General features: G+C 43.0%; 2 protein-coding genes across 2 annotated transcripts; one reads left to right on the forward strand and one right to left on the reverse strand.

The window, feature by feature from the left end:
• Positions 1-2795: 2795 nt before the first annotated feature.
• On the reverse strand, positions 2796-6287 carry SARC_03673 (hypothetical protein). Its single transcript, XM_014302535.1, has 6 exons — positions 6034-6287; positions 4934-4984; positions 4652-4784; positions 4378-4449; positions 3562-3637; positions 2796-3132 (listed from the first exon to the last, which is right to left on the reverse strand). The coding sequence occupies exons 1-6, from the start codon at positions 6114-6116 to the stop codon at positions 3035-3037; spliced, it is 513 nt and encodes a 170-aa protein (XP_014158010.1). The 5' UTR covers positions 6117-6287; the 3' UTR covers positions 2796-3034.
• Positions 6288-6908: 621 nt separating this feature from the next.
• SARC_03674 (hypothetical protein) lies at positions 6909-14640 on the forward strand. Its single transcript, XM_014302536.1, has 13 exons — positions 6909-7168; positions 7759-7856; positions 8167-8260; positions 8509-8625; positions 9329-9455; positions 9873-9903; positions 10700-10790; positions 11203-11382; positions 11771-11879; positions 12440-12607; positions 12991-13061; positions 13433-13527; positions 13930-14640. Exons 1-13 carry the CDS (start codon positions 7085-7087, stop codon positions 14066-14068), a joined length of 1404 nt encoding a protein of 467 aa, XP_014158011.1. The 5' UTR covers positions 6909-7084; the 3' UTR covers positions 14069-14640.
• Positions 14641-15179: the final 539 nt, after the last annotated feature.

Below are 15179 nucleotides of genomic sequence, written 5' to 3' on the forward strand. Positions count from 1 at the left end.
CATATCTAAATAAAGCTGTCCATACAGCAATTAACCAACGAAAAATTCAATTGGTCAAGTCCTATAGAAGTATACATAAAAACACGCCATTTTGCGTTATTGATGGATAAGTGGTATATCAAGGGGGTTTATTTAAGCTTCTCGGTTACAATGTGTAGTGGGTGCCACAGCGCCACGCCGCGTTTCTGCAACACAGAATATACAAATTATTTACTAGACCACAGCTATGTATATATATATATATATATGAATTAGTTCTGTTTTATATTTATCTATCTACCTTTGATAGTCACTTTGGCAGAGCTTAATGCACAAGCCAAGCGCACGGGCAAAGCGCCGGCGTCGAGGGACGAGCAATCCTCATCACAACCAGCGAAGAAAAATGCAAGAGGAACAACTGGCACTGTGAAGTGTGTGGCTTCTAGCAGGAGAGCGAAGGAAGAAAGCTCGGATGATGACGACGACGAATGTATATGAACAACCCACTACTACAGCACAGCAGGGCTCGCTCGTGTCAGAAGTGTATTGTTTCTGGATTGATCGATAACCGAGTCCTGTTGATGGCCGTCCTTGGTATCGTACGATACGTCAGCATGAAAATGATCTGTATCGGTGTGCTGCTGAGTGCAAAGCAATCACTATGAATCTATCTAATTCTTGAACAGTGACTACTTGGGTGCAGGTAAAGTCTGTAATCTGTATCTACTGTGGTGTCTCTGTTATCTGTTGTCGTGTTTGTTTTCGTTTTGTATCATACAGAAGTATTAGCAGTTTCGCTCGAGAGATCGTTGGTCGGACGATACCTGCCGAAGGGATTGAGTGGTGTTTTCTGCATGAATGTCATAGGTATCTCGCCTCGATCATGACTCATTTCTGACACAATTACTGTTGTCTTTTACAAATGTCCAGTGAAGTACAAGGCCAGACACACGACAAGGCGGTTGAGGTTCATGAATGGGGAACTCAACGAAGAGGATAAGGTAAGTACGGCCACTAGCAGAGACTTCGCCATCGCTCCGTGTAGTTAATACATGCGTGTGCTGCGAGAATTAGTTTGTTGTGGATTCTGTGTTCTACCGTTCTGAGTAGACTCGTATGCTATTATTATGAATCACCAGATGTGCAGCCGCATAGAGCTGTAGTATCTAAACTACATTGAACAGCTCAATCTATCTACTGCATGGCCAGACGTCCGCGTGCGTTGTCGGCTATCGTTGGACTACATGATTATGGCTATATGTAGAATTAGAATAGCCTGAAAGACGTGGTCATGGAGGAATATCACAATACTCGATATTTCTTTATATCGCTTGATAACATATCCTTGCCTGACAACCTGTTATTGACAGGCTGAGAATGAGAATCCACTGCCTGGCTTTCTGGATGGGATCACATTGAGCGAAGTGGTAATGCCTGCTATGTCACCATCGGGACATGTTCTCAGCTATGACTGGCTGAGAATTTATGTGCGACCTTCGGTGCAAGAAGGATATATGTGCTTAATCGTGTACCAACACTACTATGCATGCTTGATTGTGTATCACCTAGACCATGTATAATTTGAGTATCTACTTTGTCATAAGATGAAGCGGTGATCGTGAGCGTGTTTAGGTCTAAGGTACAGGCTCAAATTACCCCTGTCCATGTGCGTATTTCTCACGGCATAAAACTTATCGAGGGTACGTGAGACTGATTGGGATATTCTGTTTATCGCAGTGATAACCAAGAATTTCTATCAATATACACCGCTTTCTGAATGTGGCTTACAGCGCACTTGCAAAGAAGCTGAATAGCCAGCGATTCTCACCGCCTAGCTGACCAGTTTTATATCCACAACACCCCGTCACTCACAGCTACTCGAGTTGGCTCCAGTGTCTGGAGTGCAACTCAACATGCCCAATGACGGGAGCCCATATAGAGTAACGCGACCTCGTCATACTTACGCCCCAGAATATTGAGGAGTATCGAAACATAATCATCTATCCGGAGTGAGCAGTTCAAATAAAAAGGTCATATTATTAAATCAGATGGATACCGGTGTGAAGGTGTAGTGTACTTTTGATAGGGACAGTATTATCAGTAGTTACAATCTCTAAAGTGCAGTACATTGCTCAACGTGTTCGATGACGGGCGCCCACATATATCACGACATGCTCATACGGACACCACAGAATATTGAGAAATACCGAGGAAGGATCATTCCCGTGTTTGGAGCGAGCAATAGCTTGATTAACCAATGCATTTGTCGACCTTCACATGCAGCAGAACAAGGCAATGAATTTGTCCTATCTTTTTGTGCAGCAAAATAGTGCGCACGAGAACACGTGAGATACGTGTCGGAATGATAAGATATCGTGATTATTCGAGGAATGTTTTGGAAATTGTAGCAAAAGTGTATTCTCTTCGTTTTAGTAGTTTTCTTTTGCTGCATAGTGCAATGTTATGAAACTCGACGTGATTATGTCGTACTCCACGATTCGGTCGTGGGAGTCCAGGCATCCAGTTAAACTCGCGCTTTTGTCAGCGAGAACTTGCCGCAAGCAGAAATGCTGATACATTCTAAACTGTCGTTATAAACTTTGGTCACAATCTTCGTTTGCACAGTATTTTGAAGTTTACAGATGTGCACACGGAAGGACTTGTATGTTGTCATCATGAAATGTGCCACACAATCACACAAGGGACTCTTCTGGCGCCACACTTTACTTTTTTTAGTGATATTAATATGTTTATCAAGCTTGAAAAGAGTTTTTGCAATTAACTTCTCAATGATGTGGTCACGTACAAGGATCCTTCTTATGCGAGAACATGTACTTTATTGAGCTATGGTAGAGGCGTGAAGCCACCAAAGTCTATTCGCTTCAATGTTGAAGAAGAAGTGATTTTAGGTTGTCTCTGAAAGCAGATAGGTTGCAGTTTGATTTTCATTTAATAAACAACTCGATTTCACACGCTCAACGAATAACCACAAGGATCGCCGCACATGCGTACGACCATGCCTGCATATGGCACGCAGTAGATAGAGCTTCTGGTCTCACTTCGCATGCTGTTCAGTCCACGCCACTGCCTGCGCATCATGGAGTTCGCGATTGGTTCGCCACAGATGCGCAATCTCAGGTTCCAAAGGATCGTCTGCGTTGAATGCACGCATAAAATAGATGGCGTTTTATGAACACAGATATCATATTAGTGCTAGGCTGTACGCTCTAAGGCTATCGATACTAGAAACTGGAGTAGCGTAAAGTAAGGCGAACCTTGGGCTGAAGTGAGAGCACGTGTTTAAAGTAAACAGTCATTAGCACTGCGCGAGACTACCGCTGGCTGTCGATGGACATATGGCTCTGATTACGATACAGATACGCCTCTAAAATGCAATAAGACATGCACGTGGATATTGCTGTGGCACTAGAGAACACGGTAATCACATAGTAGGCGGGAACAACATATCTGATAAGACAGTTAAAGTGCTAAAACGAAACGAGAGATGCCAGATCATTCGGCTGAATAAAGACACCACCACGTCCGCGCAGGTGTTGCAACTACACCGACATTGATGCATACCTGGATTCGGACATTCCAGTAAAACTCCGATAGATAGCAAAATCTTGGACACCGTGAGGAAAGGATTCCACTTGTCCTGTGATGAAGAACCGATTGGGAATTAATGACCACGCACATGGTCGAAGATTATCAACAGTATCGGGATAGGACAGGTGTGCGATTTAGCTAGACCGATGCCATAGGAGTCGAATACACGTTTGTATAAGCGTTTCTGGCAAATGCTCTTGATGACAAGCCCAGCATCGCATTTTCCTCACAGGGGTCCAGTTCCATGTTGCGTGCTACAATTTATTCTTCTATGAAGAGACTACCATGTAAATAGAAGTGTACAATGTACAACTAACAATATTTAGGGTTTGTAGGGTTCGGTTACAATAGACCAATGAACTGTAAATTAAACATGGCCCATATGATTGGTTGAGAAGCAAAACTTTTAAAGAATATAAAATATGTATTTATATAGGCTCAAGCCTCAAGGCTGTGTAGATATCGCCGACAACAGTCATCACACCCGTAAGTCCGTAACCCAGTGATATTTATACCCTACTACGCATAAAGCAACAGAATTGTACTAGTTAGGAGGCTATGACAGAATGGTGTAGAAACGTTCAACCCGTTATGAGGCTGCGGACAGGCAACTGCAATTTCTAATATAATTTGCAAAATGTACGAGGGCGCTTTAAACATTATAATAATGTTCCAGACTTTATAAAAACTGCAGTCTGCGGGTGACAACTCATAGAGTCAGAGGTGTGCAAATTGAAACTACAAGGTCCGAAAGAGGCAAAAATAGGCACAAGTCATAAAACAGCGTACCTTCAGTATGTCCAGGCAAATTTCTCCTTTGGCCGAGATGTTGCAGTGGAAAATCCTGGTCATGAACGTAACCTGAATGATGGTTGCATGCAAAGCGTCAGGGCTACACGGTGTAGACACGATCCCAACACTTTCGCTTGGCGTTCCACACATAGTTACGGAATTAGAATGCAAGCAAACTATGACACACTAGACTAAAGTCAGCGAAATACACAACAGGGCTCTAGCTTAATCAAAAACTTGCACCCAGGAACCTACCGTCCGCTTACACTACCTTAGGGGGCACGAACGGGTGCCTGTCACTGAAGCTGAGCTTTAAAATGAAGACGCCGCCTTCGTAGGGTGTGCCATCCGGGCCCACAATTGTCGCCCGCCACTCCATTAAATTATCATTGATGAATGAAGCGCTGACAATATGGGTGTGATTTTAGAGCAACAAGGTTAATGCTGTCTGCAGAACAAACCACAGCACCATGTACAAAAGTAACAATCGAAAGTGAAGTGCAACAACCCTCAAAAACAAAAAACAAAAAGGTAAACGAAGCACAAGCCTTACGTGCAGTTTTTGGGCGGCTCAATAGTAATTTGTAACATCTCTTTGTTTAGTCTGTAATAAAGGCAGTGAAGCATGTTAGTTGGTATTGGAACACCACATACATACGTATATGCGACGAACAATGCACAAGCTGTGAGCAGTGTACTTGAACGTACGCAGTAGAGCTTTCGCCAAGGCCACTACATAATACAGGAAACAGGGAAACAGAATTGACGAAATGTTCATTGGTCAAGTTCACTGCGAGGACTATCGGCAACCGTGCAGGCGAATCTACTGGGGTGCAAAATAACAGTAGACAAGTATTCGCAAAATAACCAGACCTATTTCTCCATGGCAATTCGCACACTAAGAGTGTAGTGTCTATATGCAATCCCCTGTCAAAAATTATTCGGATATGCACGCTTCGTTCTTGGATATTGCATTCTTATATATATATATATAAGAAAATCATAAAGTACGAATTTACTGAATTATTGGAAGGTTGCCGTGCGCTGGCATGGCCCGTTAACTCCGCGTACAATATATACGCCTTTACCTGCATGAGGATGAACTTATAGCCTACAGTTAGACTGTCAATTCGACCATTATACATACGCGTTGGACAATTGTAATATTTATATATATACATATATATTCATGTATACATGTGTATAAGTATGTTTAAAAGTATACTAAAAATCAAACTCAGGACACCCAGTTGGATGAACGCATAAAAATACGAGTATAGTCCATTACATATAGTTGAACTATGTATATACATATTATATATTACTTGTACATAGATTTTGTTCGCGTATGTCTGCACATCCAAATTCTATATATCTTTCGAATACATCTATACATATAAAAAGCATGTATATAAGTACTTTCAAAAAGTGCAACTTTTATAACTAACCAGGGGCTAACTTGTACAAATACACAGGTGAAGTCCGGATACGAACATTCGAAATACACAAGGCACATTTAACAGCCAACTCTAATCTATGTAGGAAGCTATTTGAATTTGGGCATAAGTGCATGTTATGATATTAAATATTTAAACTCAATCAGTTCCCGAGAACAATCGAACGCAGCGCCCTGATCGTACAGGTAAGACCCACCTGGCCAAAGTAACAGCTTTCACGTTAGAAACATCACTCTTAGTCGTTGTTGTGCGAGACTTAGAGGACTTAGACTTCGGCATAGCGTAACAGCAAAGGTGACCTCTGGTTGCGGATAGGTTTCTGGGCTATATAGGGTTAGCAATGTATTCCTGATTAGATGGAATAGAAGGAAGTGATAAGCTCGTGTGTAATTGTAGAAGGACTGGTGAATGGTGGTAATTACGCACAAGAGGTAGTTAAATAAACTTGGTATTCATATGTAAAGAATAGCGACGTGATGTGAGAATATAAATAACGTACTTCAAAGCACCCCCAGACCCAGGCCCCAGCACCAGCCTTATTTTAGATTTTACAACAAACCCAAATAAATAAAAACAAAACGTAACTTTCTTGTCTTTTTTAGAGGCTACAATGAACAAAAAACCAAAAAATTACAACATCATCCTTCAAGGGGGATCGTTTTTTTTCAGAGAGAGCCCCGTCGTCCATCTCCTCCAGAGGATCACAGAGGGTCAATAAAATCTGTCTCTATGTATTTAATCATTAATGTCGCAAATGTGGAAACTCGAGCTGTATGCTACGGGGGAGTGGTGACCGGGGACTGTGAGTGGTGACTGGTGAGTGGTGAGTTTGGACTTCATTGTTTTCAGTTTCCAGTTTTCAGTTTTCAGAGGGAAGGCGGCAAAAACAGCCAATAGGAGACTAGACTCCAGACTCTTCCAGAATTCAGAGTCAAGTCTCCAGTCATCAGACCGGGCCACCGGCCCACTGCCCTCTGCCCACTGCCCTCTGCCCACTGCACGACAAGTCAACAAGAAGTCTGCATAATATTTACATCTGCAACGCTCGAACGCTCGCGCGAGTCGCGGATGCATCCATCCAAATTTCACCCCCCCAGTCCCCAGTCACTTTTCTTCGACATAACTTTTGTCTTCCATCCAATGCGTATAGGGAATAATATCTACCATTCTCATACGCACGACTGCACACACTTGTAGAAAGCCAGTTAATCATAGTCGCACAAGCCTTCACCTCGCAATAGAAGAAAATGACTACCGCCAACAATTCAGGATCAGCTCAAAAGCCACTCAGCGAGAGCTCAGCGACCGGAAGGGTCGATGAATTTTCAACGGTGTGTATGCGTGTACGTTCAAGTCGTTGTCATAGATTTCTGATCTGGATTGTGCTCCAACAGCTTTTGTCGTTGTGATGACCAGTGTGTGCGCTTCTATATATCACATTAGAGTTTTATTGTCAAAGTATACCCTACATTGACCAAAAACACCTTCCTGTGCACATCACATGGTTCTATCAATCTACATTGTAGCGTAGCCAGGGTGTGCAGTGTATCTCCTGGTCTATGCCTCTTCTTCTCTGTCCACCGGGTGACAGTTAAGACTAATCACCTGTTGGATACTTTGACTTTTTTTTCTCGCTCGCGGTCTTCAAAACTAACGCCCGCTACAGTGCACAAACAGCTGAATCACGCACTTAAAATTGCAATATACTATGAATAATAGAGCCCAAGATAACGTAAGGGAAGTGGTTTCCTCGTTGTCTACAACGGATGCGACATACATTCAATCTTCAGTTGAACAGCCGAAGTGTAGTAAAGATTTGTGTGCGGTTCACTATTTCTGGTCAGTTGATCAGCTGGTTCCAGCACTGTTTTGCGCGTCTATAAGAACATGAAATAATCTTCGCCACAACGCATACGAACAGACCCAATTCGGGGATAAAGGTAAAGAGAAGGCGAAAGTAGGAGACTTGGAGGAGGAGGAAAGAAAAACCCTTCTGGGGCAATTCTGTATCGACGAAAGGTAGGACAAACTAAGCATGTTCTCGTTCACATACTGTTTTTTTCTCTTGGTTCTGCTAATATTGCCGGAATATCTAATCGTATTGAATACAATGGGTCAACTGATCTGTGCACCAGTGTAATCGTTTTGTACAATAGAATGGACACTGTCAGAATTCCACCGTGGCAACTTCTAGTCCGGGAAGTGTGCACCGTGCGCCCACTCTAGCATACAAAGCCTGCTGCCTGGCATGCAAATGCACCATCCGCCCGCACACAATGTGTACACCGCACTTTCTGCTCACACACAAAAATGTCTCACCGTCCTACAGTGTGGCAACCGTGGGTCGCAATCTGCTGCGAGACGACTTGCTCCCAGAAGAGCTGTCATCTGCACAGCTCTTGCAGCAGAACAACAGGCAGAAGGTGCGTACCTGTCTCTTATTGAAGGTTTCAAAGTATCTCACTCCCGCGACGACACACTTGCATACAGCCATGTACTACGGCCCGAACACATTCAATTGTTATTGAACCATTCGTTATGCTATCATCCTATTTGTGTGGTGCCGGCTATCAACTGTGCAAATTGCCCAATTTATCTCGAAACCCAACCTATCGCAGCGTGGTGAGGTTCTCACAACATTAGACTGACTGTGCCGCTTGTTAACATCCAGATGCAAAATCTTCTGAAGGCACGAGAGAAGAAGAGGATCAGATGGGTCCAAGACTTATTTCCAGAGATGACGGAAGAGGAGGTCATGATCGGCTTAATCGATTGTGGCGACGATGAGGTGCGTACATCACTATGTAGCACGCGGGTGCGGTTTGCTTGTATTCTTCCGACCAAGCGATTACTATGCGTTGTATATAAGCAACTGTGTGTTCTGTGCCGTTTTTACGATGTCCGAACTATGAATTTAGGTTCAGTAAGGATAATGCACTTCTTTCTTACCAGGGTATGATTATTATATATATATATATATATATATACCAATCAGTAATCTGGGCTTGTATATGCAGTACATTTGCATCTTGTTGGTTTGTTTCATGATTTTACATGGTGGCTCCAGTACTCCGTAAAAGATTACAACACTGCCAGAATGATATCCCAAACCCCAAAACCTGTTGTAGCAGAAGGCACAGACTGGCACGCCTATTCGAATACACTACAGTTTTGTTGTGTGCGAAGATCTCGCCCTCTAGTCTGCTTGCGAACTCCATCTAAAGTGTTGGAACAATATGAGACGAGTTGACAATGTGGCAGAGTACGTATGCTTCTCCTATAGAAACATACCTGCTATTCATAGGCGACTGTGGCGTATCTTTGTCGGTGTCGTGTGTGTCTATTGTCAGCTGTGCTTGTCTGGTACGTTGACTGCGCTGTTTAGTAGCTCGTGGCCGCGTGCCTCTGCTTGATCCATTGCCATGTGTGTAGTAGCTCTTTCCGTTTCTAGTTAATTCGTAGTCTGACACCGCCATCCGTCCTGCCTGCAGCAATTATTGGCGGACAGTATGTCCGTGGCAGACTCGGAGTTCTACACGAATATCCGGAGTCGGATTGCCTGCTCATCAGGCGAATCAACCCGGGAGAGCGCGCCGAAACCAAAGGCAAAGGCAAAAGGTTTGACATAAACACAAGTTGTGATATCCTCGAGACTTTTAACCATAACGAATAACCGGGTTTATTTCCCCATAGTCGAAGGGGTAGACGCGTGATGTGGCGTGTGATTGTTTTCTGACACTTTCTGGTGGACTGAAACGTTGGGAGTAGACGTACAAAGTCCAAACGAATAGTCCGTGTCCGTCCAACAGAAGTTATTCATTTTTATATTTATCGTTCATCAGTAAGGTATATACATACACCACCGCATGTGACTGTGATCATCGAGTATCATAGTCTTGTTCTGGGAAGCCGGTCCAGCTGTATGCTTGAGTGTATTGCGATGTAGACACACTAACAATTATCTGTGAGCACGATAGGCGAACAATCCTTCCAATCTAATCGCAACAATTCGTCGAAATTGTTTCCCATCGACAGCTGCGAAGAAGCCTCAGAAGAAGAGCCAAGGGTAAGTTGTTAGCTGTCGAGCTATTACAAAATATGTCAGTTGTAAATCGCAGAGCATTGATGAGTTATGAGATGGTCTGTAACTGACAACGTGTTCTGCACATGAACGTTCACTTCAATGTCTGTTCGAGTGTCTGTTGCTGATTATTTGTTGTATTGTACACTTACTATATTGTTGTTCAGGTGTCTGTTCCTGATTATTGGTGTATTGTACACTTACAATATTGTTGTTCGGGTGTCTGTTGCTGATTATTGTTGTATTGTACACCTACTACATTGTTGTTCAGGTGTCTATTCCTGATTATGGGTGTATTGTACACTTACTGGTGTCTGTTCCTGATTATTGTTGTATTGTACACTTACTATATTGGTCTGTTCCTGATTATTGTTGTATTGTACACTTACTATATTGTTGTTTGGATGTCTGTTGCTGATTATTGTTGTGCTATACACTTACTATATTGTTGTTCGGCTGTCTGTTGCTGATTATTGGTGTATTGTACACTTACTATATTGTTGTTTGGGTGCCTGTTGCTGATTATCCTTGTATTGTATACCCATCATAATGTTGCATTTGATACCAACTCAATCTCATGTCTGTCATTTTCTGCTTACTGGGCGGCTTATCACTTTCTTTGTATTGCTAGCAATTCTGCGTGTACCTTTACTGTGGATATCACACGCACTGTCGTTTGAATTACTCTGACGTTGGAAGAAGCATCCGATTACCCCTATTACTGTCTTGTGGATCCTTCTTAGTGTGTCTCATTTTTATATCTATGCATTCTACGTAACAGCCGAAATACTAGTACTAAGCACAGCGGGATGGAAACAAGCACGCAGCTAGATATAACGAAAATGTCGAAAGTACAGAGGAAAGCTTACGGGGTATGACGTTGTGTTGTGTGGGGTATCCAGTGAGTTCTTGGGAGTGCCATTTAAGATGCAGACAAGTCCTTTGCAGTTACTCTACCCAATTTACAGGTATACGATGGTGCACGTGTAATTTCTATATTCCCACCCACTGCTGCTCCCTGACACGTGGAAAGCGTGTGTGATCTTGTTGTGACTGTCGCAAGAGCTCTATGGCACAGAACTGGTTTTTCTTTGGCGAATGTGCATCTTTTGGTGCGAGTCGTGAGTGTACCGGGTCATATTCTACAGCAGACACATCCGGTGACCTGCTGTAGAGACGGCCCTCACTCCTTCATTTTACTCTTCAACCTGACACGCCAACTGGATCGATTGTTAACTGTACAATGTTGCTATCTCACGCCAATCACCGCTGTAATCGTCACAGAAATTTCATGAAAACCCTAACGAGTACTACTACCGGTTTAATGCGCCCGGTGAAGCATCTAGACTTGATGAATGGAAAGAGCATGAAAAGGCACTTTTTCTGAAGAGGTTGGAGGAGCGTGGTTCTGAGGGGCAATGGGGCGAGTTCAGCAAGGTCATCCCGGGTCGAGTGGGCTATCAGGTAAGTGCCTAACCCGCGGACGTGTCATATCGAGAAAGACATTGTCACATTGTGTATCATCTGAAGCAGTTAACTTTAGTCGAAGCAGTTGTGTTGTTAGACTGAAATTCAGGCGGTTGTACACTATGGGTGCTCTTGGTCGCTAACCACATTTGTGTACGGAAGAGTTTTGATTGGCAGAGGCATGTTAAGTTTAGGTCTACTTTCAAGAGTGCATTGCAATTAATGGCAGGAAAATTCGTCATTCGGTAACACATGCGAACTATTTCGCAACACCTTGTGTGCTCGCCTTTCTATAAACTCATCAACTCAGCGAATTGGTGTCTGGAATAGTTGTAGTGCGGAGATTCTGACTACAACGGTTGTTTCTATTTCCACATGGACAAAGTGCTCCAATTTCTACAGGTCTCTGTTGAAGAAAAAGGAGCTGGTAGATCCCCGGTATTACCTCAATGAGAAAGGTGAACCAAAGCTTGTGAAGAACAGGGAACGACATGGTATGTTGGGCATGGTATTTGTATTTTATGGTTTTTAATCACCTTGACGATGATACCGGCGCAAACAAGACCCATATAGTAGTTAATGCACATATCTAGGTATCAGTAATCAACCAATGAAATATTAAATTGGTCAGGTCCGATAGAATTATACATAAAAACATACCAATTTGCGTTATTGATGGATAAGTGGCATATCATGGGGGTTTATGTAAGTTTCTCGGTTACAATGTGTAGTGCGTGCCACAGTGGCACGCCGCGTTTCTGAAACGCGTTTAAATTATACATATATAAAGAAATGAAACGCATTTGATGATCCGAATTGACTTCTATTGTGCTACACTTCGAGTCGGAAATCAGTTACATAGGTAGATGCTCTGAGTATAGTGAGTACATTCGTTTGCACTTGCTACACCACTTGTTATGCTACGATTATATATGTCTTCATGGATATGTATCTTTACGAGTGGGTAACCATATATTTACCAGACCACAGATATATATATATATATTAGTTCTGTTTTTATTTATCTATCAACCTTTGATGATCATTTTGGCAGAGCTTAATGTACAAGCCAAGCGCACGGGCAAAGCGCCGGTATTGAGGGACGAGCAGTCCTCATCACAACCAGCGAAGAAAAAGGCAAGAGGAACATCTGGCACTGTGAAGCGTGTGGGTTCTAGTAGGAGAGCGAAGACAGAAAGCTCGGATGATGACGACGACGAAGGTATACGAACAACCCACTACTACAGCAGAGCTCACTCGTGTCAGAAGTGTATTTTTTTTCTGGAATGATCGATAATTGAGTTCTGTTAGTGGTTATCCTTGGTATCGTACGATACGTCTGCATTATTGGTGTGCCGCTGAGTACACACCAAAAATTATGAATTTATCTACTTCTTGAACAGTGACTACTTGAGGTGAAGTCTGTAATCTGTATCTACTGCGGTGTCCCGGCTCTCTGTGGTCGTGTTTGTTTTCGTTTTGCATCATATGAATATCATATAGAAGTATTAGCAGTTTAGCTCGAGATATCGTTTTCTGGCTATACCTGCCCTCGATCATGACTCATTTCTGACACGATTGCTGTTGTCTCGTGCTAATGTCTAGCGGAGTACAAGGCCAGACACACGACAAGGCGGTTGAGGTTCATGAATGGGGAACTCAACGAGGAGGATAAGGTAAGTACGGCCACTATTTGAGACTTCGCCATTGCTTCATGTCTCAGATTTATAGTTAATACATGCGCGTGCGGCGAGAATTGGTTTGTTGTGGATTCTGTGCTCTATCGTTCTGGGTAGACTCGTATCCTATTATTGTGAATCACTAGATGTGCAGCCGCGCAGAGCTGTAGTATCTGAACTACAGTGAACAGCTCAACCCATCCACTATATGGCCAGACGTCCGCGTGCGTTGTCGGCAATCGTCGGACTACTTGATTATGGCTATTTATGGAATTAGAATAGCCTGAAAGCCAAGGCCATGGAAGAATATTACAATACACAATACTTCTTTGTATCGCTTGATAACCTATCCTTTCTATTTCTGACAGGCTGAGAATGAGAATCCACTGCCTGGCTTTCTGGATGGGATCACATTGAGCGAAGTGGTAATGCCTGCTATGTCACCATCGGGACATGTTCTCAGGTGTGACTGGCTGAGTATTTATGTGCGATCTTCGATGCAAGAAGGATCTATGTGCTCAATTGTGTACCAACACTACTATGTATGCTTGATAATGTATCAGCTATACTATATATAATTTGAAGTCATACGATGAAGCGGTGATAGTGAGCGTGTTTAGGTCTACGATACAAGTTCTAACTAACCATGTGTATGTGCGTATTCTCACTGCATAAGCTTATGGAAGGTACGTGAGTGATAACCCAGGATTTCTATTAATATACACCGCTTATTAATTGTAGCGATAGCGCACTTGCAGAGAAGCTGAATAGCCAGCGATAGCGCACTTGCAGAGAAGCTGCATATCCAGCGATTCTCACCGCCTAGCTGACCAGTTTTATATCCACAACACCCCGTCACTCACAGCTACTCGAGTTGGCTCCAATGCCTGGAGTGCAACTCAACATGCCCAATGACGGGAGCCCATATAGAGCAGCGGGACCTCGTCATACTGACGCCCCAGAATATTGAGGAGTATCGAAACAGAATCATCTATCCGGAGTGAGCAGTCCAAATAACAAGGTCATACTATTAAATCAGATAGATAACGGTGTGAAGGTGTAGTGTACTTTTGATAGGGACAGGATTATCAAGCGATTTTAGTTCCAATCTCTAAAGTGCAGCTCATTGCTCAACGTGTTCGATGACGGGCGCCCACATATATCACGACATGCTCATACGGACACCACAGAATATTGAGAAACACCGAGGAAGGATCATTCCCGTGTTTGGAGCGAGCAATAACTTGATTAACCAATGCATTTGTCGACCTTCACGTGCAGCAGAACAAGGCAATGATTTTGTCCTATCTTTTTGTGCAGCAAAATAGAGCGCACGAGAACACGTGAGATACGTGTCGGAATGATAAGATATCGTGATTATTCGAGGAATGTTTTGGAAATTGTAGCAAAAGTGTATTCTTTTGCTGCTTAGTGCAATGTTATGGTGATTATGTCGTACTCCACGATTCGGTCGTGGGAGTCCAGGCATCCAGTTAAACTCGCGCTTTTGTCAGCGAGAACTTGCCGCAAGCAGAAATGCTGATACATTCTAAACGTGTCGTTATAAACTTTGGTCACAATCTTCGTTTGCACAGTATTTTGAAGTTTACAGATGTGTACACGGAAGGACTTGTATGTTGTCATCATGAAATGTACCACACAATCACACAAGGGACTCTTCTGGCGCCACACTTTACTTTTTTTAGTGATATTAATATGTTTATCAAGCTTGAAAAGAGTTTTTGCAATTAACTTCTCAATGAGGTGGTCACGTACAAAGATCCTTCTTATGTGCGAACATGTACTTTATTGAGCTATGGTAGAGGCGTGAAGCCACCAAAGTCTATTCGCTTCAATGTTGAAGAAGAAGTGATTTTAGGTTGTCTCTGAAAGCAAATAGGTTGCAGTTTGATTTTGATTTAATAAACAACTCGATTTCACACGCTCAACGAATAACCACAAGGATCGCCGCACATGCGTACGACCATGCCTGCATATGGCACGCAGTAGATAGAGCTTCTGGTCTCACTTCGCATGCTGTTCAGTCCACGCCACTGCCTGCGCCAGGTTTTTAGGGTTTTAGGGTTTAGGTATCTTTATTTGTTTACACGCTAG

This window comes from Sphaeroforma arctica, assembly GCF_001186125.1.
Source record: "Sphaeroforma arctica JP610 unplaced genomic scaffold supercont1.192, whole genome shotgun sequence".
Classification (NCBI taxonomy): Eukaryota; class Ichthyosporea; order Ichthyophonida; genus Sphaeroforma; species Sphaeroforma arctica.